Here is a 22,602-nt window from a genome sequence, read left to right as displayed (position 1 = left end):
CCCGAGTTTAGCCCAGTGAGGGCTCCTATCCCCGAGTTTAGCCCAGTGAGGGCTCCTATCCCCGAGTTTAGCCCAGTGAGGGCTCCTATCCCCGAGTTTAACCCAGTGAGGGCTCCTATCCCCGAGTTCAACCCAATGAGGGCCCCTGTCCCCAAATTTAGCCCAAAGAGGGATCCTGTCCCGGAATCCAGTCCAGAATGCACTCCTGAGTTCCCTACTCCGCCATGGCCTCCTGAGTTCCCTACTCCACCATGGCCTCCTGGACTGTCTGCTCCGCCATGGCTCCCAGAACGGGTGCCGCTCTGGAGGCCTGCCGTCCCGTGTCTTTCCTGGGAGACCTCCAGAGCGCCCCCCCCCCTCCCCGTTGGATGTTGTGAGGCGCGAGGACGCCCCTACCGGGAGTGGGGAGTAATGACAGACTCTGTTCCGTGTTTTGTGTGTGTTTTGCTCCTCGTGTTTCCTTTTGACCATATTTGGTTATGTTCCTGTCCTCATTGTTTCATTATTAGTTCATTAGTATCGACCTGTGTTTGTTAATTATCTTGTTTAGTTTGAGTATTTAAGCCCTGTGTTTTCCTGTATCTAGCGTCTGGTATTAATGTCGATGTTGTGGTTCTTGTGTGTTTCTGCCTGCCTTGTGTTCCCTGCCTTGTGTTACTCCTTTTGGATTATGGATTAAAGACTGTTTATTTTGAGTTTATCCTCGTCTCAGTGTTCTTCGTTTTGCCACAGAAGGCAACCATGACAACTATTACTAGTGTAATATTATTAACTTATTATAATTATATTAATAATTATATAAATATAATATTACATAGGCTCTAGGTTCGTTGTGATCTTACAGAGGATACACGGTTGAAGAATGGATAATATGATATAACATAAACATTAAATATTGTTATTAAAATATTGTTAGTAAATATTCTGAAATGTTATATAATAATTTTATTAAAAAATATTACATAATATCATTATAGCATTACAGTAATGACAGTGCCAGTTTTTAAGTTATGGTAATAAGGATATATTTAATTTTGATGATTATATTGTTGCAATATATTAATGCCTCCATAGTTCCTACCAGCATGTCCTGACCAGTAATTTGTCTGTCCAAACTAAACATAAAAATACTGTGTCACAATCATAACCAATATGCACATATTAGATAATATACAGCAGAACTTGCAAACAAAATGAGATTTCACTATAAGTGGGGTTAAAAGAGACACATCCTAGTCGATTGCCCGAGTTTAGCCCAGTGAGGGCTCCTATCCCCGAGTTTAGCCCAGTGAGGGCTCCTATCCCCGAGTTTAGCCCAGTGAGGGCTCCTATCCCCGAGTTTAGCCCAGTGAGGGCTCCTATCCCCGAGTTCAACCCAATGAGGGCCCCTGTCCCCAAATTTAGCCCAAAGAGGGATCCTGTCCCGGAATCCAGTCCAGAATGCACTCCTGAGTTCCCTACTCCGCCATGGCCTCCTGAGTTCCCTACTCCACCATGGCCTCCTGGACTGTCTGCTCCGCCATGGCTCCCAGAACGGGTGCCGCTCTGGAGGCCTGCCGTCCCGTGTCTTTCCTGGGAGACCTCCAGAGCGCCCCCCCCCCTCCCCGTTGGATGTTGTGAGGCGCGAGGACGCCCCTACCGGGAGTGGGGAGTAATGACAGACTCTGTTCCGTGTTTTGTGTGTGTTTTGCTCCTCGTGTTTCCTTTTGACCATATTTGGTTATGTTCCTGTCCTCATTGTTTCATTATTAGTTCATTAGTATCGACCTGTGTTTGTTAATTATCTTGTTTAGTTTGAGTATTTAAGCCCTGTGTTTTCCTGTATCTAGCGTCTGGTATTAATGTCGATGTTGTGGTTCTTGTGTGTTTCTGCCTGCCTTGTGTTCCCTGCCTTGTGTTACTCCTTTTGGACTATGGATTAAAGACTGTTTATTTTGAGTTTATCCTCGTCTCAGTGTTCTTCGTTTTGCCACAGAAGGCAACCATGACAACTATTACTAGTGTAATATTATTAACTTATTATAATTATATTAATAATTATATAAATATAATATTACATAGGCTCTAGGTTCGTTGTGATCTTACAGAGGATACACGGTTGAAGAATGGATAATATGATATAACATAAACATTAAATATTGTTATTAAAATATTGTTAGTAAATATTCTGAAATGTTATATAATAATTTTATTAAAAAATATTACATAATATCATTATAGCATTACAGTAATGACAGTGCCAGTTTTTAAGTTATGGTAATAAGGATATATTTAATTTTGATGATTATATTGTTGCAATATATTAATGCCTCCATAGTTCCTACCAGCATGTCCTGACCAGTAATTTGTCTGTCCAAACTAAACATAAAAATACTGTGTCACAATCATAACCAATATGCACATATTAGATAATATACAGCAGAACTTGCAAACAAAATGAGATTTCACTATAAGTGGGGTTAAAAGAGACACATCCTAGTCGATTGCCCATTATAATGTCACGTCTGGTTATGAAACAGTATGATATTAAACTAAAGTGGACGGTAGAGTCACGAGCTCAGTACATGTCAAGAGTAACTAATGAGAAGAGATGTGTGAGGAACAGGCCAGTGTAACGCAGCCAACATTGTCCTCACAGAGCTATGATGGCCAGACCTTTAATGTGTGTTTTTAGTCATAAAAAGCGCAGCTGTCTGTTTCTCATCTCGGTCATGTTGTATCAAGTCAACATTACAAGACGTGATTCACATTAACACAACATCGTGTTTGTAATACTGAACGTATGACATTACATTACCGAAAAGGGGCAGCTGTTCTCTCTCAGATGAGCGAAAGAATATATGTTGCAGCCTGTATGAATTCAACAGCTGCGAGCCGCTCGAAACGGGGGAGTAGGAACAATCTGAAAAGTGTGTGTGGAAGGGGCACATTATACAGCAAAACAAATATTCATAACAGGACATGCCATTCACGCTTAACTGATTTGCTAAAAGGCAGACTTTGGTAAAAAGTCACTAAACATGGTTACATATCTGAGAACTGAACCAAAACTGAACTGACTTGAGCGAAACAACGACACTATTGTCTTTTACAGCAGAATCTGAATTGTGTCCATATTTGATTTTCCATAATTGATTCTGCTGTGAAACTGCTTTGACACAGTCTGTATTGTATAAAGTGTTACAAAAAATAAAAGCAACTGAACATCATTGAATATCATTTAAAGGACACCTATTATGCCACTTTTTACAAGACGTAATATAAGTCTCAGGTGTCCCCAGAATGTATCTGTGACGTTTCAGCTCAAAACACCCCAAAGATCATTTATTATATCATTTTGAAAATGCCTATTGCATTGCCTATGTTTTCATGGATGTATCTTTAAATGCAAATGAGCTGCTGTTCCCCGCCCCCTTTTCCAGAATAGGGCTGTGCCTTTACAGCTCATACCTCCGATACTCTGCTAAAAAACATCTGTTTGGTTTTGATTATCATTGCTATCACGCTGAAATTCTGCTTTTCAAACTTCTGATATCCGGTTTTCTGAGCGCACACATCCGAAGCACGTGCACAGAAAGCGCCTGTCACACAGCATGTGAGTACTAAACTAAGTTCTCTTTCTTGTCTTATTGCGCTTAATCTGTCAAATACACACAAGTTTATGTTTAAAACACATATGAGTTACAAAAACAATTAGTTGTTATGTCTGTGAAGGTAAACAGCTGGGAAAGAAATCGCATGTTTATATTAGATCCATGTGGCAGCAGCGTAATATACAGTAACTAAATCAATAAATCCACAGAACAGTTAGCATGCTTTGCTCGAACTTTAGCCATGACGTTAGAACTGTTGTCACTTGCGAAAACAGAATAGCAGCGCTGTGGGTGGAAACATGCAGATTAAGGGGTGGTAATGTTACAATAAGATCACCTTTCTATGTCACTGGGGAAGCGAAATCTGAGCGGCTCATTTTTTCACAAGCTTGCAGAGAAAGGCTTACCAAAAAAGTAAATGTACTGGATTGTTCTTTTTCCACGTTTTCTGGGTTGGTAGATGCACCGGGGACCCGATTATAGCACTTAAACTTGGAAAAAGTCAGATTTTCATGATATTTCACCTTAAAGCAGTCAGCATGGTCTGCACTATTGTGTTTAAAGGAACTTTACTTGTCTTTAAAGTATATGAACGCAGCCCTTCGCTAGCACATTGTGACAAGACCCAGCAAGCAAACCTGCATCGCATACTCATCTACTATTATCTGAGTTGTTGACAGTACTTTGTGTGATGTTCCTCTTTTTCATGCTAATACACTGTTACTATGACCACTAAAGACCGTTGAAGGACGCCTTTGATTACACGCCAACCACCGGTCAACCGCGCTGAAATACAACCAGCCTGCGTTTTCACAATCCATATGCGGCTCTTTTACAGTGTGCAGTTTAGAAGTGGACTGGCGATGGATACATTGTCATGGACAGCATGCCTTGGGCAAAAATGCTGACAATGTGGTCATGTATTCGTACGCTTTTGCGAAAAACGATCCCAGGGTAGTCCACTTTGTGGACAGGATATATCAATTGGAGAGCTGTCAATATGGCACTGTTGCATTGCTGGTTCTGGAAAGCATCTCAAATGGTTTGTAGAGTTTTTCTTGGTTTTTACGCTCTCCGAGAAGGATGTTATGTGAACTCAAGGCCTCATTCGCAGGACTGTGACAATGGGTCTGATAAAAGGAGAACAGCCTTTAAAAGACACAAGTTAACTGTGTACTACAAATGTCTCGACTACTAGGCTATAAATGTCGGAATCTCTGAGTCTCTGAATTTTCCCTCTCTGGCTCTTCAGGGATATGGCTGGAAGGGCTTTACTGACGTGATTCACTATTTCTCTTTGGCTCTGAATGAAGGTTACTGGGCAAGCTGCCCTCGATGAGGTCTTTCTGATGAGTGAGCACGGTGGGATCGAGGAGAGCGAGGGCCGCACGTGGCAACTAAGTGGAGCTAGAAGCCAGTAAATAAGAGCAACTATTAGACTCTTTATTGCCCTAATTAATGCTTTATGGAGCTCTTGCTTTCTTTGAATGTTCCTGTAAAACACAGGAGAAATAAGAGAGAAGGTGATGTAGTGAGCCAGAGGCATGCTGGAATTTTAATGTGTGTTGGGCAGGAGTGAATTCCGCAGGGAAGCCCCATCTGTATCCAGACAACACCAATCGCTGCAGAGAAGTGTCCGGTCAATATACTGCACACTGGACTAGACAAGAGACTATGAAGGCCTGTTCACATGCAGTGCGAGAAAATGCATGAATATTAGAGGCGAGTTATTTAATGCCTGATGCCAAAACCAATAACTAGAGAGAAGAATGTCTGATATAATGCCAAAATATATAAATTCAATTTAATCATGGCAAATAAGATGTGTACAAATCCGTCAGATTTTTTTAATCATTGCTGTTGATAGTTTTTACTGTCCGTTTGAATACATGACATTAACTAACTGCATGATATGCACATCAGCATGACATAGTCACCACTGATAAGCTACTCCTAAATATAATGTAGAAACTTTAATTTTCTGTAAAGCTGCTTTGCAATGATTTGTACTGTGAAAAGCGCTATACAAATAAACTTGAATTGAATTTTTTTTTAAAGTCTCTTATGCTCACTAAGGCTGTATTTATTTGATCAAATACAGTAAAAACAATAATAATGAGAAATATTATTACAATTTATTATAATTGTTTTCCTTTTTTACTATTTTTACTGCAGTCTTTAGTGTCACAAGAAACATTTCTTAATTTATTTTATTAATTTTATTATTTATAGATTTTTTTTTTTTTGAGGAAACCATGATACATTTTCTTGTTTCAGTATTATTTGATAAATAGAAAGTTTAAAAGAACATCATATATTTGAAACAGAAATGTTGTGTAACATTATAAATATTGTATTTACTGTCATATCAATTTAGTGCATCCTTGCTAAAAATATATATATATATTTTTTTAAAAATCATACAGACTTTTCAATGTTACTTATGAGTGTATTTTACACATTTACTTAAAACTGAGCACATCTAAATAGCCAAATATCATAATATGCTGTATTTAAATGTTTCAATTGATTGTTTTATTGATCTGTAAACACACCGGGTCAACTTCTGTTGTTTTTAAATATGCGCTATAAATAAGGGTGGTTTTGTATTGTATTGTACTGTATTGAGAATATCAGCACAATTGCTATTGTGACATTGTGACTATTAGTTATTTGCATTTATTTCCATTACAGAACTATTAATACCAAGTTTGATACAGAATGTTAACCATTCTCATAAAATAGTACTGAATGGCTTTTTGTTAATGAATTTTTTTTTTTTACTGGTCTACAAAGAAATGATGGAATTACAGCATTTTCCAAACTTGGTATGAAGCATAATGCAGTACAATACTCTTTTAAATTGAATTTCTAAACTATAGACGGCAAAGACAGGGACCAATGAGAGAGGAAAGAGTTAAATGGCTCTGGAGAAGATGGCCCTCACTTGCTTAAAGCTCTCATCAGTCAACAAGTTTGTCTGCTATAGACTGCCAATGAAGCGTAGAGAAGAGCAGGAGAGATAGCAAAGAAAGAAAAAGGAGAATGTTGGCTGCGTTACACTGGCCTGTTCCTCACACATCTCTTCTCATTAGTTACTCTTGACATGTACTGAGCTCGTGACTCTACCGTCCACTTTAGTTTAATATCATACTGTTTCATAACCAGACTTCTCTTCTACTCGCTCGGGTGGAGCGAGTAGAAGAGAGGCTGAGGTGTTTCTGAGTGCTGAGATGGCTGTTTTGTCCGTCAGGCCTGTGAGCAGCCCCTCTGCTCACCAGTTATATAAACTCTAATCTTCTAAATCTCCTCTCATTTGTCCTTACATGCACACACAAAATCTCCCTCTCTCTCCACGCTGACTGAACAACTGTTTAATACCGGGGAGATTTGAGGAGACCCATTCACTGCCAGGATTCTGCTGCTGTCTAGTCATTTCAGAATGATTGTACTGTATTTACGAGATGAGCAGATGAACACCACCACAATTACAAGAGGGTTTTCTTTGTGTCCGGCTCTTTCAGTTTTGTGCATGTCAATTAAAGAATTGCGAAAGAAGAAAATTGGTGTTGGTCATATCACTGTAAAAAAAATACTTTCTTTTTTTAGCATGTTTATCTTGGTTTTATGTACAAATATTTAAATATTCTTAAATCAATATACATGAGAAGCAAAATTACTTAAGATATTTAGTCTTGTTTTCTGAAAATTTACCAACATTATTTTTTTTTTTCGCTTATAAAAAAAAAAAATTGCTAATGAAGTAAGAAACATAAACTTCTTTTCCTTTTGAATTAAGTTTCTTATCCCATTTGGCAGACACTTTTTCTTGTTTAAAGTAAAACCGGTTTTTGTTTTCAATATATTTTAAAATAGAAAAAAAAGACCTACTATACTATACAACTGAATAACTATATTTGAATATCTGGAATCTGAGGGTGCAAAAAAATCAAGATATTGAGAAAATCGCCTTTAAAGTTGTCCAAATGAAGTTCTTAGCAATGCATATTACTAGTGGTCGACCGATATTGTTTTTTTGACAGCCGATGCCGATGCCGATATCTTGGAAAGCAGGGTGGCCGATGGCCGATATAAAGTCGATATAATTGTATTTATTTTAATTCATATTTAAGAAATTTGAAATAATTTGAAAATAGATTAAAAATACATTTGTAAAATAAACATACTTATACTTTAGATGACAAAGTATTTTCCACAAATAAATAAATATTTAATATAAATCTAATTGAAAAGGAAGTAAACTGTAACCAACAGGGCACTCAGTAATCTGGGAAGTTTGTGTGCATTGGGAATCATATTTTTTTAAATAAAGCCAAGGTAACACTCATTTTACATACAGCACACTTATAATACTTTTTGTATACATTTTAATTCCTTTGTTTAACAGTTCTTTCTGATTATTAGACAGACTTCTATCCGTATTAGACAGAACTGTTAACGACGACGGCGAACAAGAGGGAGAATGCGAGCACTGATGCCGTCAAAATAAAAGTCCCACCTCGAACGCATCGGCCAAACAGAAAAACTTATCGGCCGATGCCGATATTTGAAAAATGCCAAATATCGGCCGATATATCGGTGGACCACTACATATTACTAATCAAAAATTTAATTTTAATACATTTACTATAGGAAATTTACCAAATATCTTCGTGGAACATTATCTTTACTTAATATCCTAATGATTTTTGGCATAAAAGAAAAATGGATAATTTTGACCCATACAATGTATTTTTGGCTATTGCTACAAATATCCCTGTGCTACATATGACTGATTTTGTGGTCTAGGTTCACATATGTGATGCTGCCAAATTAGGTATCTTAAAAGGCAGCATAATTTTCCTGCCGACCAGAGTAAGAACTGTGTATGAGACTGTCTTTCTGAATGAGCATCTGAGCTGTCATTAAGTGCGTTCAATAATGTCAAAGGTTAAGGTATATTGGTATCTGTCCAGGTCACTCACCTGTTTTGTGTGTCTGTGTGTTATTCTTGAGGTAATGTCCATTCCTGTAGATATCCAGCACTTTTTCGAGGTGAACCAGAGTTTCGTCTGTGCCCCATATCAGCTCCCCTGAAACACATTCATACAGCATAAACAACTAATAACAGTTTACATTTTGTCATTAAGAAAACATGCCTACATAGTGATGCTGAAGTGGGCGTTTCATGACACTGGGAGAGAAAGATATGATCGAGGCCGGGCCACCCACGCTACCCGCGGCTTCACGGACTGTTGTGTCCCAGAAAAACAGATTTCAAACTCTATCCGTATTATACTGATGAACATGACGATAGAGCGCATAAGGAAAGGAATTAAGGGCAGAGACAAAAGGCATCTGGGAGGGACTGAAAGAGAAATGTTAGGATGTGAAAAGGAGGAATGTTTGTAGAGGATGTTTGAGCAAACAAAAAAAGCATTGCTTGACGCTTACTTTTTTCCCAAGCAGCACATGAAAGTTGAAAAATGGGATGAATTGAAAATGCATCAATTAATATGTGTTATTCCTTAATAACACATATTAAAGGAGACATTTCCATGCAAACAAAGTACACTAAGTACAAAATTTACACTAGGTTTTTAAATATTTATGCTTCAACTGTCTTTAATAATTATGTAAATAGTTATAGATCTACATTAAACTGTATAAACACTATATAGATGAGAGAGAGAGAATAATATGTGTTAAATAATGTGCTTAGTTTTTCTTTTTACAGCTTGCATGGAATTAAATAGCAGATGCAGTTTATTGTGTAACAAAAATACTAATAACTTGGGAAAAAAACATCTTTATGCATAATGCAGGACTAATTATTTACAAGCTCAAAATACGGTGAAAATTGGTTAGAATTAATTAACAGTAAACAAAAAAGAAATTGATGCAAATGAGCAGCGTTTAAGATATTTAAGACTTTTTAATGACGTTAAATTTTATAAAACTGGATTTTATTTTTTTTTTTTACTTTTTTGACTTTTTAATGACCTGCAGGGACTTTTATTCACACACATGCTTATAAATACATTTTACAGTTCACACAAATCTATTTTTAGTTTAAATGCAAATTAAAGGCTAGCACTGTTGAGCCCTGAAGCTAAACCCAGTTTCAGGTGGTACTGTATGTTGGTTTGCATGGTTTCTAGCTAGTCCAAGCTAGTCATTTATGGTCATTAGTTGGTCCAAGCTGGCTTAGATGGCTGATCAGTTGAACTACCATCTGCTGGATCTAGTTTTGACTGTTAGGGCTGATATACCACCTTAGACCAGTTACTAAAGCCATCTTAAGCTGATATGACCCACTTTTTCCAGCAGAGATAAGAGCAGATCTAAATGAATTCACACTCACCTGTAGAGTTGACGATTTTGTCCAGGAGGGGTCTCAGTGCTGAGGGAGCACTGTGAGGTAACAAGTAGGTGAAGAAAAATCTGGAAAAATGGAAAAAAATATGTCAACATCTCACAAATAAAGCACAAGTTGGCACAGATTTCAGGTTATGAACGCGCACCTGTAAGCATTGTAGAGGTTTCTCTTTTCGTTGATACCCTCGCAACGGTCCTTGTGGCAGGGTAGGGTGAAGTTGCGGGCGGGGAACTCCATGAGACAGTCTGAAGGAGAAGACGGGGAGCAAGGTGTCTCCTCAACACTGGCGTCGTCCAGGTCGGTCACTTTCAACACTCCCCCGACCAGTACGAACTGCCGCGGCCTGAAGTCCAGCAGGGTGACAGACCCAAGCGGGGAATGAGCCAAATAATGCAGCAGCCTCATCAGACTCAGACAGATCTGCAGAGACACGCAATAATGTCAATATGGAAAGCAATCTATTGTTTTGTATTATGAAACATATTATAAAGAGTTCATAATAACCCTAAACCACAAAAAAAAAAAAAAACATGGTCACGATTTAACTAAATTACTGAACAGAGACAATGTAGTGGCTAGAGTCGCTGTGCTGTGTAACAAAAACAAACAGGGTCTCCATCAACTGAATGTGAGGCACTGCTTTAGGCGCTAATAAATTGGTGCTGTTTTTTGAAAACTATACCTAGAGGGGACATTTTACCCGCCTCTAACTGGTTCCTGGTTTGAGACAACCAAGTTTACCCTGTCAAAACGGGTAAACCCACGACTGCCTTCAGGGACTTGAAGCACCCCCTTGCATGACCCATGCAGCCACTTGAGTGTGCGAAGGCCCGTTGTGCAGTGCATGTCTGCGAGCCCACAAGTGTGTTCCTTGAGGATTAGCCCTCTTATTGTGTGTGAGGGTACGAAGCTGAAGCTCTGGCAGCTGGTGACACCTCGTATTCAAGCGACACCAACATCTACCACGTTCTTAAGGGCAGAGTTCAGAGGATTAGACGGCTGTGGGCAAAGAAGAGGAGGACGGAGACGCAAAGAGGAGTGAACGCAACCGAAAGAAGGAGAGGAGAACATAAAAGAGAAGCAAACAGAGAGGAGATGAGGGGGTGGAGGAGACACTGCCCATGCCTTTCACAACAGACAAAAGCGGCTTTTAATACACTCCGGATTAGCAACTACTGGGAAAGGTCAGCCCCTTCACACTGTGTGACTGCGTGCGGGTTGCTGTCTTGCTTAACGTGGGGCAGATTTGGTAAAACCATTGAGAAAGCCATTGTAAGGGAGGCGAGGCTGTCTAAAATACCCCAACAGATTTGGTTTCCTCAAAAATGCGGCAAGCATTTTTTTTGCAAATGCAAGTGTGTGAACGTTTGCTTGTTTGTCACGTATTTGGTTTAGCTGGTGTGTGAACGGGTGTGTCGACGCTCCCAGGCCCGTGTTGTGTAGAGGGCTTAAAAGCCTTCGTCAGCGCGCAGAGGAAATGGCTTTGGACCTAAATGAGCTGTTTGGAAGTCAACGGATTCGACAGTCTCCCCAGAGTCTATTAGTGCCTCATACACAATTCAAATGTTGCTAAAGAATTGGGTGTTTCTGCTTTGTTCCACATGCATACAGAGAAAAAGAGCCCCGCAGCACACTAAGAGACAAAACGCATTAGCATTTATAAACACAAGTGGAATGAACGTAACTACTTGCTTTTGTTCAGACAGGCAGCAAATCAGATTTTGGGGCAGATCTGTCTCAAATCCGTTTACTCAAATCCATTGTTTGGAGTCTGAACAGCAAAGAAATGCAGGAAATCTCAAAATTTGCAAATCCAATTATTGATATTTGGAAATGTGTCAGTCTGAAATGTCACTTTGGAATTCAAAAGCTTTTAATGTGGGACACAACACTTATGTAACCTCATACACAATGTGCCGTAGTGTTTACAGAACTGTCCAAATTCACACATTTTTGTTCTCCCGTACCCATATAGCGAACTGTGTCACATTCAATAAATAGTAAACAGGGAATGAGTGATTTAGTGAGTGATTTCGGATACAGCATATGACTGAATGTTTAAAATACATTAACGTCTCTCATATTGATATTGCAGAGGCAAGAGAAGAGGAAAAAATTCAAGTTTCTCATTTTCCACACTGTTTCCGTGAATTGTGGGGACTTTCCATAGACTTCTATAACTTTTATACTGACCAAACAATATTTTATATCCCCTAAACCTACCCCTTACAGAAAACCTGTTTGCATTGTTACACTTTCAGATAAACACCATTCACTATTTTTTATTTTATTTTTTTCCCCTTGTGGGGATCGCAGGTGACCACACAATGTCAAAAATTTCAGGTTTTACTAGTGCTGGGTGGTATGACCAAAAATGTAGGAACTTTCACGCTTAGTAACACATACAGCTGTTCCCTCACCACAGTACAACAGTGAAAAGGGACCCCTTTCAAACAGTGTCGCGTTCCGAACGTTGTTTAAGCGACATACGTATTGCGGTATTTTAAAAATTAATATCATAACAAAAATAAACACCGGTATTCGGTATGAACCGGTATTCCGCCCAGCACTAGGTTTTACTATCCTTGTGGGGACATTTGGTCCCCGCAATGTAGCATAAACAAGTACACACACACACACACACAAAACACTAGAAGGCTACTTTCTCACAGTTGTGTAAATTATATAAAGGAATTCAAAAAATGTCTAAAAATAGAAAGACTAGAAAGGAGAAGGCCAGGCAATCAAAACCATGAGAAAATCAACAGCAGGGACAGAAAGACACTTGTCTTATTCACATTAAAAGGGTTTCATTGTTCTAGACTGGAAATTCATTCAGTATGACTGAAATATCACGCTGAAATATGAGCCTAATAAATATATTTAGCAGAATCCTATGGTAGCTACGAGTTATGGAAATGGAAAGGCTGCCACAGACTGGAAAGTCTTTTGAAACTAAAGCAGAGTGATGAATTGTTCTGCTGAACTGTACAGCGCAGTGTTGACATGTAGACAAGAGTGCTGCGTTCCCTATCAAAGCATGAATGTTTACCGAGTGCCTTCGCTTTTGTGCAGCGAGTGAGTTGATCTGTGTTTGTGAATCATTGTTTGGGTGTGTAAGTGTGTGACAGGCCAGTAAAATACACTAGGGAAGGCTATAGCTTTAGTCTCTGTTGGCTTGCAATCACATAATCTGAACATATTAATTCTAAATACATAATTCTATATTCATGTCAACAGCTGTCTGTTATCAGAGGAAGGGCTCATTGGGACTTCATTCAGTTTCATCCTCGCCACACAGGAAGTCATTGCAAATCATTATGGGAGGCTGCCATAGCGATAGCGATCAGACGGGTCTATCAGGCAAGCTCAGAGAAAGCAGAGTGCGGGACGTCCCACACAGCCAGATCTCCAGAAGCGCTGCATCAGACAGGCTTTACTCTGTGTGCTCTACCAGCATGGACTCTTTTTTTTTTTTTTGTGTAAATGTTTCACTATAGAGAAACACTGCTGAAGGAATTATTAGGGGCAGAGAGAGGAGGATATGTCACATTTATTACCCACATGAGCACTGGGTAGGAGGCAAAAGCATGAACCGCTGTCCCATGGCTTCACAGAAAACATAGTTAGAGGTTGGCTGACTGGGTTGAAGTCATTAAAAATGTTTATATAGTGCATTATGAAATGGTAGTAATTTTATGAAATGAATGTAATTTGGTTCCTCTGTTTGTTTATTTGGGGTAAATGAGCTGTATCTTCGGGCCTCTCCCAATCTATTCATCTTTCTCAAAAAATATATAATAAGTGGGGTCCAAATGTAATTTTTTCCCACCACAAATTATACTATCAGCATAATTTCCATGAAAAGTTGAATAATCAACATGATGTTTTTTTTTCTTGTTTTTTTTCAAAATTCTAAATAAATAAATACGATTTTCAATGTGGCTTCAGACATTGAGGCCCCACTGTATATTTTACAATGTCACAAATAAACTTTAATTCACTATAACCTTTAATTCTTTTAATAAGTTGAATAAAAAAAATTTTTTTGTTTGTTTTCTTCAAAATTCTAAAATTCTAAATTAAAACTTCTGAAACTTTCTACTTATTTCTGAGTTTAAACCAATCAACCAATAAATAAATCAATCAATCAATCAATCAATCAGATTTTCAGTATGGTTTCAGACTTTTGGGCCACATTATATATACTTATTTACAATGTCATAAATAATCTCAAATTCTCAATAACCTTAAATTAATTTAATAAGTTGAACGAAGAAAAAAAAATGTTAAATGGAAAAATTAATATCAAGGTGTTTTGTTTACTTTTTTTTTCAAAATTTCTTAAATGTTCTGTTTATTTCGTTCCGTTTATTTCTAGGTTTAAATAAATAAATACATGAATAAATAAATAACCAATCAATCAGATGTTCATTAGGATACAAACTTTTGGGCGTTATTGTATACAATATTTTACAAAGTCATGAATAACCTTTAATTGACAATAACATTTATTTTCTTTTATTACATTGCATACAAAAGTTGAATTAAAAAAAATAACATTAATGTATTTTTTTTTTTTTAATTTTCAAAATTCTAAAACTTTCTATTTATTTCTAGGTTTAAATAAATAATCAGATTTTTAATATGGTTTCAGACTTTTAGGCCCCACTGTAAATCATATTTTACATGAATAATTGACAACAACCTTTAATTCCTTCATTACAGTAATGTTAGAAAAATCACGGACTCAATTTGTTCGCAGTTGTTGATGTTGATAAGGCTAATTGAAGCCCCGTGTTCCTCCCTGGAGCTCCAGACAGGCACGAGATGGAATGTGTGATATGAGCAGTGACTCACCCTGAATCTCTCCTCCCAGGGCGTCTGCAGCAGCTGGATCATCTCCAGAGGGCTGCCCAGCTCCGTGATGGCCGTCACCGTGTCCTTTATATCGTTGTTATCCTGGTAGCAGTAGCCGTACAGCTGCAGGAGAGAGCGCAGACACGAGAGCATCCGTCAGATAGCAGCATTGTGTTGACATGCACTCTTTTGACCCCATATTCGACTGGAGAAGCCAAGCTGACTAAAGCATTTCACGAGACAAAATACTAGAATTGAAAATGTTCAGTAAATCAAAGCAAATAAATGGGATTGTAGCAGGCATTATGGGAGCGGACACGGACAGACAGACGTACTGCAGCTTGTAATCAGGGAACGTTGCGCTGGCATGTGCTTGTTTGTTTTGTGGGGGAGGTCTATATGTTACGGCCGATGCTATCAAGCTGTTTCCTTCGGCCTGCCATGACGGGCTCTTAGTGGTGCACAATTTGGCTCTTTGCTTACAGAAACATTTTCCTAAGCTAATTCAAGCCAAAGAAGCTAGTTAAAATTAAACAGCATGAAATTTCATCTAAAAAGAAAACAACCTATGGCTGTACCGCGAGAGCCATCACCAGCATCAAAGAAGAAACGCCGGCCAGTAATGTCGGGAGGTCGGATGGAGAAACGGCCCGTTACATTTCTGCACAGCCAAATGGGTGCTTCGGTTGTGTGAGTTAACAAGTTAGTTTCCATGTTCATCTGTGTCGTAATTATAACCTTCAAAATCTGCGTCGGTACATGCAAACATCTACTCCTTAATATAGTCACATCATTCACACTTGCTAACAATGCATAACACCTCCGACTGATACACACTGGCAATGCTAAAATTGTCCGATGACGACACACTTGATGTTATGTTGCCTAGCAAAGTCCATGTACACTGGGCCTTATTCCAGAAAACATTTTTAAAAACATTCATATGTAAAGTGCTGCATTCATTTCAATATGATAATTTATAAACGTATTTATGAATGATTTACACACACACAGCAAAAAGCATTTTAATTTAGTTAAATAAAATAAAATTAAATTAAATAAAATTAAATAATTAGAATTGAGAAAGATTTTACCCCATTGGATTTTTTTATTTCTTAAGCATAAACAGAATTTTATTACATTAACACTTAAAACAAGTAACAAAATGCCAATGGAGTATTATATAAGTATTATATAATAATATAATCTAACAAAATTCAGTTTTTGCTTTGGGAAAAAAAAATTGATCCGAATTCTATAATTCGGATACATTTTAATCCAGGTGGATTTTTTTTTTCCAAAGCAAAAACTGAATTTTGATAGATTAATATGTAGAACAAAATGCCAATATACCAAATATATCAAAATATACCAATATATTTATTGAAAAAAAACATTTGAAAATTACTTTTTAGATTTTTTTTTTTTTTTTTGCAATGCTGATATTATTTTTGCTTGTTTAATTAATGAGGGCATCTCAGTCAAAGCTATATATGTCTGTTGGTGGCACAAAAAAAAAAACACTAGAAAATAACTATTGGAAGCTGGTGCTGCTGGCTCTTTAACCATTTTGTCTTGGCAGCAGATTCAATTGGTGATCAGCAGAAGCTGCCGTACGTTCAATTCCAGACACGGTTTTGGCTCGTAGTGTGCAACGTATAAATCAGCAATGTGATTTCTGACAGCTCCCGAGATACAATCTCATTTGGCTATCTCCATCAATGTCAACTTTAAGACAACAACTCTGGATCTTTAGAACTGTCCCTGTGGGAGGATCTTGAACAAGTTTAGCCTCTGATATTAAGCAGGGGCCGGACCAATCTGATCTAAGATCTGTGTGCAGAGCAAACCTTTCCGAGAAAGCAAAGGCCCTATCTGAGATTAAATGCACTCTAATGACTATTATCAGCACGATTCATCTAAAATGTGAGCGACTGTGTGTGTTTGTGCTACAGACTCCACGGCTGCTTGCTGGGAATAAAACAGATCTGCACATGGAGGAGCGCTGTTGTCTGTCTAGCCACACGGTGCCGTTTTGACTGACGCAAGCTCAAAGGTCAACTCGCCTGTCCAGTTCATTTACAACGAAGACTTTGTATCTGTCCAGAGCTGCTTTGTACCAGATGCTAATGTCACCAAGGGCACCAGAAAGATTTTTTTTTTTTTGTCATTTCAGCTAGTTTTTGGTCTGAACGTTTTCATCCAGCTGCACTGACTGAATTCCAGATCTGTTTCATTTTTGTGCATGTAAGCAATATAAAAGAGATGGGTGAAGTTAGTATTTATTTGTTTGTTTTGCAGTCAGTTTGATCTCTAGGAAGCTTTTTCTCAATTGTCAGGAAAGACTGAGTAAGTGGGATCATTAAGGGAGGAGTGAAGGATAGTGGCCAACAGACTGTGTCTTAGTCTGATCCGAAAAAGAAAAAAAATAGCTACGTCTTTCGCAGACTTGATTCCCACTTTTTTTTTTACACACTTGATTTTTACCTTTTTTTGCCACATACCATGGTGTTCCTTAAAGTACTGTGGTATATCAATATGGTCACCATTCAGTACTATGGTTTATATCATATTACCATCTAATACTATAACTTTACAATGCCACCAATTTAGTGATCAATTTAGAATTTAGTGATTTTTTTTCTTCAAGTTTATAAACATTTTTTTTTCTGCTACACTTTTATTCTAATCATTATCTAAATAATTTTCCAAAATTAAATGCATGAAAAAAAAAAAACAATAATAATCTTTTAGGTATTTTAAATAATGTATATATATATATATATAGTGTTAAAGTCACAATGAGACAATAGCAACACATCTTTTCTTCCGTAATTGTGATGCACATCCAAATGGAATGGATCATCGAAAAAGAAGAAAAATGTGGAGCAAAGACTTGCTTCTATCTTTCATTTGTTGACTGGATGAAGGCAGATCTGAATGTGAGATTGTCAATTTGTGAGTAAGCTGTAGAGTTTAAGTGGACTAAATGTCCAGCATACATCACCAGAGAAGAAAGATTGAGTTATTATATTTTGATTAAGAATTATGGGATTAAAAAATTAAAAATGCACAATATGTTCACATTAAGATTAACAGCATGGGTAACACTTTATTGTAAGGTCCAATTCTCACTTTTAACTAGTTGCTTATTAGCATGCATATCACTAGTTTATTGGCTGTTTATTAGTGCTTACTAGTTCCTTATTCTGCATGACCATATTCTAGATCCCTTAACCCAACCCAATACCTAAACTTATCAACTACCTTACTAACTATTAATAAGCAGCAAATTAGGAGTTTATTGAGGGAAAACTCTTAGTTAATAGTAAAAACGTGTTCCCTATTCTGAAGTGTTAGCTATTTTATATTTCACGCTGACTTTAACTAGCATCTTCATCAGCTCTTGTTCTTCCAAAATTCTCCTCACTGGTGCCACGTGTGCCGGCATACAGATGCTCAATAGCCTTCACAAAAGCATTTCTGTTAGATGCCATTAATATACTAACACACATTCACTCGCAACCCTACCGCGATCGTTTAATGAGGACACCCTGGCAACAAATCAATTTGGCCACGGAGACGGCCATGTTTGCCCAGAGATGAAATAGTGGTGGGCAGTGAAAGCCAGCGTCTACGGTCAGTGAGGACAGGACTGTCCAACGGGAACAAGAGCTGCTCAGTAACAGGGTCTTGACACTGACCGGACGGCCCGTGTGCTGAGCTATAGCTGGGATCAGACTGAAATGTGTGCGAGGAGGGAAAAGTGAATAAAAGTGAGTTCAGGGAATGAGCTTTACCACCTTGTTTTAATTAGAGTTTCTGAAGGAACGCCGCTGGAAAAAAGTCTTAAATCATTTTCCCTTGCTTCTAAAATTGATCAGTGAACATTAAACAGATTTGAGACTTATTAAGGCCCTAACAGAGAAATGCAAAATTGTTCAATCTTGCTGCCAAAGTGTTCAAAGGCTTCAGAAGTTTTCACTCAAGTGCCTGGTTCTGTGCCTGGTGTGCTTCACGTGACTCAGCAGTTGTTAATGCTGTTGAGTCTGGCATCTTCCAAGGTAGAAATGACTAACACCTCTAATCTAAATTCCAATAAACTAACACTATGACAGAAGCGCAATGAAATGTACTCATCTTGAACTGTTTACATGATTTATTTATTTTCTGAATCCTCAATCTGTGAATCTGCCCTTTGAAAGTCACATCATGGATCTTTTTAGCAAAACGATCGCACGATGGAAAGAGACAAGCTGATTTCCTCATCAACCTGTTCCTGCCTAGTAAAATAAACAGAGAGCAGAGCGATGTAGAATGCGTTCAGAGTTCTTCCAGCAGAATTCATCCCCATCTTCGACTCATTTCCTCCCACAATCCTCCTGTTCTGAACTCTTTCTCGGGACTCGGGATTTTAACACAGTCTTTAACAATCCCAACCTCAGAAATTCTCAGAAAACGCGCAATGAGATAAAGACGTCTAACCAATCATGTTATTTTTGCTCAAAAGAACAAGTTCAAATCAGTTCTACACTGGTTCTGTATTCCGTGGAAAAATTACGTCATAAAGTTTTAGAGCGATATGAGGGTGATTAAAATAATAAGGGAATTTTCATTTTTGGGTGAACTATCGCTTTAAATGGAGATACACAATTGTTGCTGACTGGATCCCAGTCGCCTTTCTCCTTCCTGACAAACTAAGAGGTTAAAGTATTAACCCGTGTTTAATTGTGTCTAGCACTAAAACTCTCCGTCTCACTCCCATTTTTAAAATGACCCTGGGGGCCTCTGTGTTTAGGACACCCAACTTTCACATTCGCATGTTACATGCTCACATTAGCAGGTTACTGATTACCCTGCAGTGTGTGTGTGTATTTTGGGACTCGACTAAGAATCTGAAGAGTTAACAGAATGACATGCTAATGTAAACATAATCCCAGTGCAAGACCACCCTAATCAGGCCCCCAAGCTGTGTTGCAGATTGCCCAACGCACCATTTCAAATGCCTTTCCATATATATACAAACACTCGAGAGAACTTTCACACATAAAATTAACATTTGGGCATCCCTTCTTTGCTTTCATGTTGTTCCAAGCCTATATTATTACTTGAACATCCATGAAACAGAAAACTAAATGTTAGAAAGAATATCTGAGCTGCCTTTTTTTTTTTTCGCAAAAGGGACGTAGATTGTAATTTTTACTTCATGCTCTAGAAAAGATAAAAAAGTGAAAGTGACGTGACATGTGGCCAAGTATGGTGACCCATACTCGGAATTAGTGCTCTGCATTTATCCCATCCAAAGTGCACACACACAGCAGTGAACACACACACGGAGCAGTGGGCAGCCATTTTTTGGGGCTTCGGTGGGGCAGTTGGGGCTTCGGTGCCTTGCTCAAGGGCACCTCAGTCGTGGTATTGAAGGTGGGAGAGAGCGCTGTACATCCACTCCCCCCACCTACAATCCCTGCTGGTACGAGACTCGAACCTGCAACCTTGGGTTACGAGTCCGACTCTCTAACCATTAGGCCACGACTTCCCCCAAAGATAAAAAAGATAAAAAAGCATTATAAAATTAGTCCATATGACTCTATGACCGGCAGTGCCAAGCCCAAAGTACGCTTCAGTTTTGTTGCAAAAGCTTAAAAAGACATGCACACTAGAAGGTTTCATCAGTGTCCAGCGTCTGTGCTATTTCTCTCCAGAAGTCATGACTGATATGACTGATGTCTTTGTACTCGTTTAAAATAGAGTTGCGAGTATCTTTTAAACCTCTCACACAACACGCACGTCTATTGTTGCTGCACCTCCAGTAGTTTGTTGTTGTTGCTCTGTCTCATTTGTTTGTTTTTCAACTGTAAAACAACAGGCCTCAGCAGTGTTGCCAGCTTGTGGACAAACAAAACAGTGCAAATATATATATATATATATATATATATATATATTTATGTGTGTATATATATTTGCACGAAGTTGAGTCATGCACACTGTATGCATACCCTAGTGTACGCTTAAAAACTCAAGTATACTACTGGCTTAAATCACCATCCACTTTTGTTGTACGGAAAATGACTCAACTTTGTGCAAATATATATACACACATAAATATATATATATATATATATATATATATATATTTATGTGTGTATATATATTTGCACGAAGTTGAGTCATGCACACTGTATGCATACCCTAGTGTACGCTTAAAAACTCAAGTATACTACTGGCTTAAATCACCATCCACTTTTGTTGTACGGAAAAGAGCAGCTCAAACATTCTGACCAATATCTCCTTTTGAGTTTTGACAGGAGAGAGAAAGTTATATGGGTTTGAAACATCATGAATTGACTAAAAGTTGACAAAAAAAAATCTTTTTTGTGCAAACTATTCTTTTAATTTATTACTTGGCCTACTAACTAGAGATGTTCGGTGGTCTCACACACCGTTTGCATCTTTCTCTCTAGTGTCTTCAAATTCATCCAGTGTCTGACATGGTAAACGTACATGAATAAGCCCACTCTCCCTGTCCACACAGTCCAGCACCACCACCACCAATCATGACTGTTTATATAACAGGTGTTGCCCTCGCTTGTAAGACGAAGACGGGGATCTGCTTGACAGACATGTTAGTTAAAGACTTCAGAATCTGCCCTGGAAAGCCAAGTAGAGACAGCACTGCAGTGTGACCTCCCTCCTTCAGGCCAACGGCAGGCAGACCTGTGTAGATCCTTTCTGTGTGCACTCTGGGTGAACCCGGCCTGGTGCTAATCAGCCCGCCGTATCATATCTTCTCACCTCTGACCTCGCAACTTATAAAATAAGAGCCATTTATTTTTGTCTGATGTGGCGGCTGCCAAAGCAAATGAAAAGTAACACTTCTGGGCCTGACTGGTTAGGTGCGAGGGCGAAGAACCAAGCAAGATGCCGACTACACGGTTTGTTTATTAATACTTACATGTGAGAAATATCTGTGTATGTGTTCCATCATTATAGGTTCATAGAGAGAGGTAATATGTGAGTAATGTTGCTGATTTATTAAAGTTTTAAAAACTCGGGCCTGATCGCAGCAAACCGCCTGCTCGGAAGCTCTTAGAGGTGATGAATTTAAAGTGAGACGTGGCACTTGACTACAGAATGAGGCACACATTGGAGCTGACGCCCATATTCAAGTCAACAATAACATATTTTTAAATTTGTTATGAGTTTGTTATTTTAAAAGGTTTTTAAAACATTCGAACAATGTCACTGTTATAAATTACTAAAGCAGGCGTTTTTATGTCAAGCTTAACAAAGTTCATTTGAAAGGTAAAATACACAGTAAATAAATAGATCATAAATAAATATAAGAAACTTTACACTGGAAAATGTTTTGCATTTACACCAAAATGATTTTTGTTTGTATATTTTATAGGTTTACGCTGGTTCTTTCTTTAAATTACGATAATTTCTTTATTTGACAAATAAGAAACAAAGATTCAAAATAAAATTTAAAAAAACTTAATAAATACGCTTTGTAAATAAGTCTAAATATGAAATATTTTCCATATTCATATAGTGTGTATATTTGTCAAGCAAAAGGTGTAGGCTTACGATAAAAATAACAAAACCAAACTGTGGCCTCATTTAATTTGGTTTCACCCAATAGATAAAAATACATAAATATTATGTTATTCCCTAATGCATATATATTCCTATGTTTTGTTTGTCAACAATCCAATGTTTATATATATATATATATATATATATATATATATATATATGTGTGTGTGT

General features: G+C 37.9%; 1 protein-coding gene across 1 annotated transcript in view; it reads right to left on the bottom strand.

Annotated features, from left to right (window-relative positions):
- Positions 1-22,602, bottom strand: part of LOC107739483 (extracellular tyrosine-protein kinase PKDCC-like) — a 43,154-nt gene that overhangs the window by 16,019 nt on the left and 4,533 nt on the right. The window contains exons 2-5 of the mRNA XM_016551610.1: positions 14,833-14,955; positions 10,118-10,392; positions 9,958-10,037; positions 8,579-8,686 (exon numbers count right to left, since the gene is read on the bottom strand). Of these exons, the coding sequence (XP_016407096.1) occupies positions 8,579-8,686; positions 9,958-10,037; positions 10,118-10,392; positions 14,833-14,955 (586 nt within the window). The remainder of the gene's footprint in view (positions 1-8,578; positions 8,687-9,957; positions 10,038-10,117; positions 10,393-14,832; positions 14,956-22,602) is intronic.

Source organism: Sinocyclocheilus rhinocerous, unplaced genomic scaffold, assembly GCF_001515625.1.
Source record: "Sinocyclocheilus rhinocerous isolate Xijiao unplaced genomic scaffold, SAMN03320098_v1.1 scaffold345, whole genome shotgun sequence".
NCBI lineage: Eukaryota > Metazoa > Chordata > Actinopteri > Cypriniformes > Cyprinidae > Sinocyclocheilus > Sinocyclocheilus rhinocerous.
Note: the sequence above shows the minus strand (reverse complement) of the source record. Positions and strands in the feature narration are given on the sequence as shown.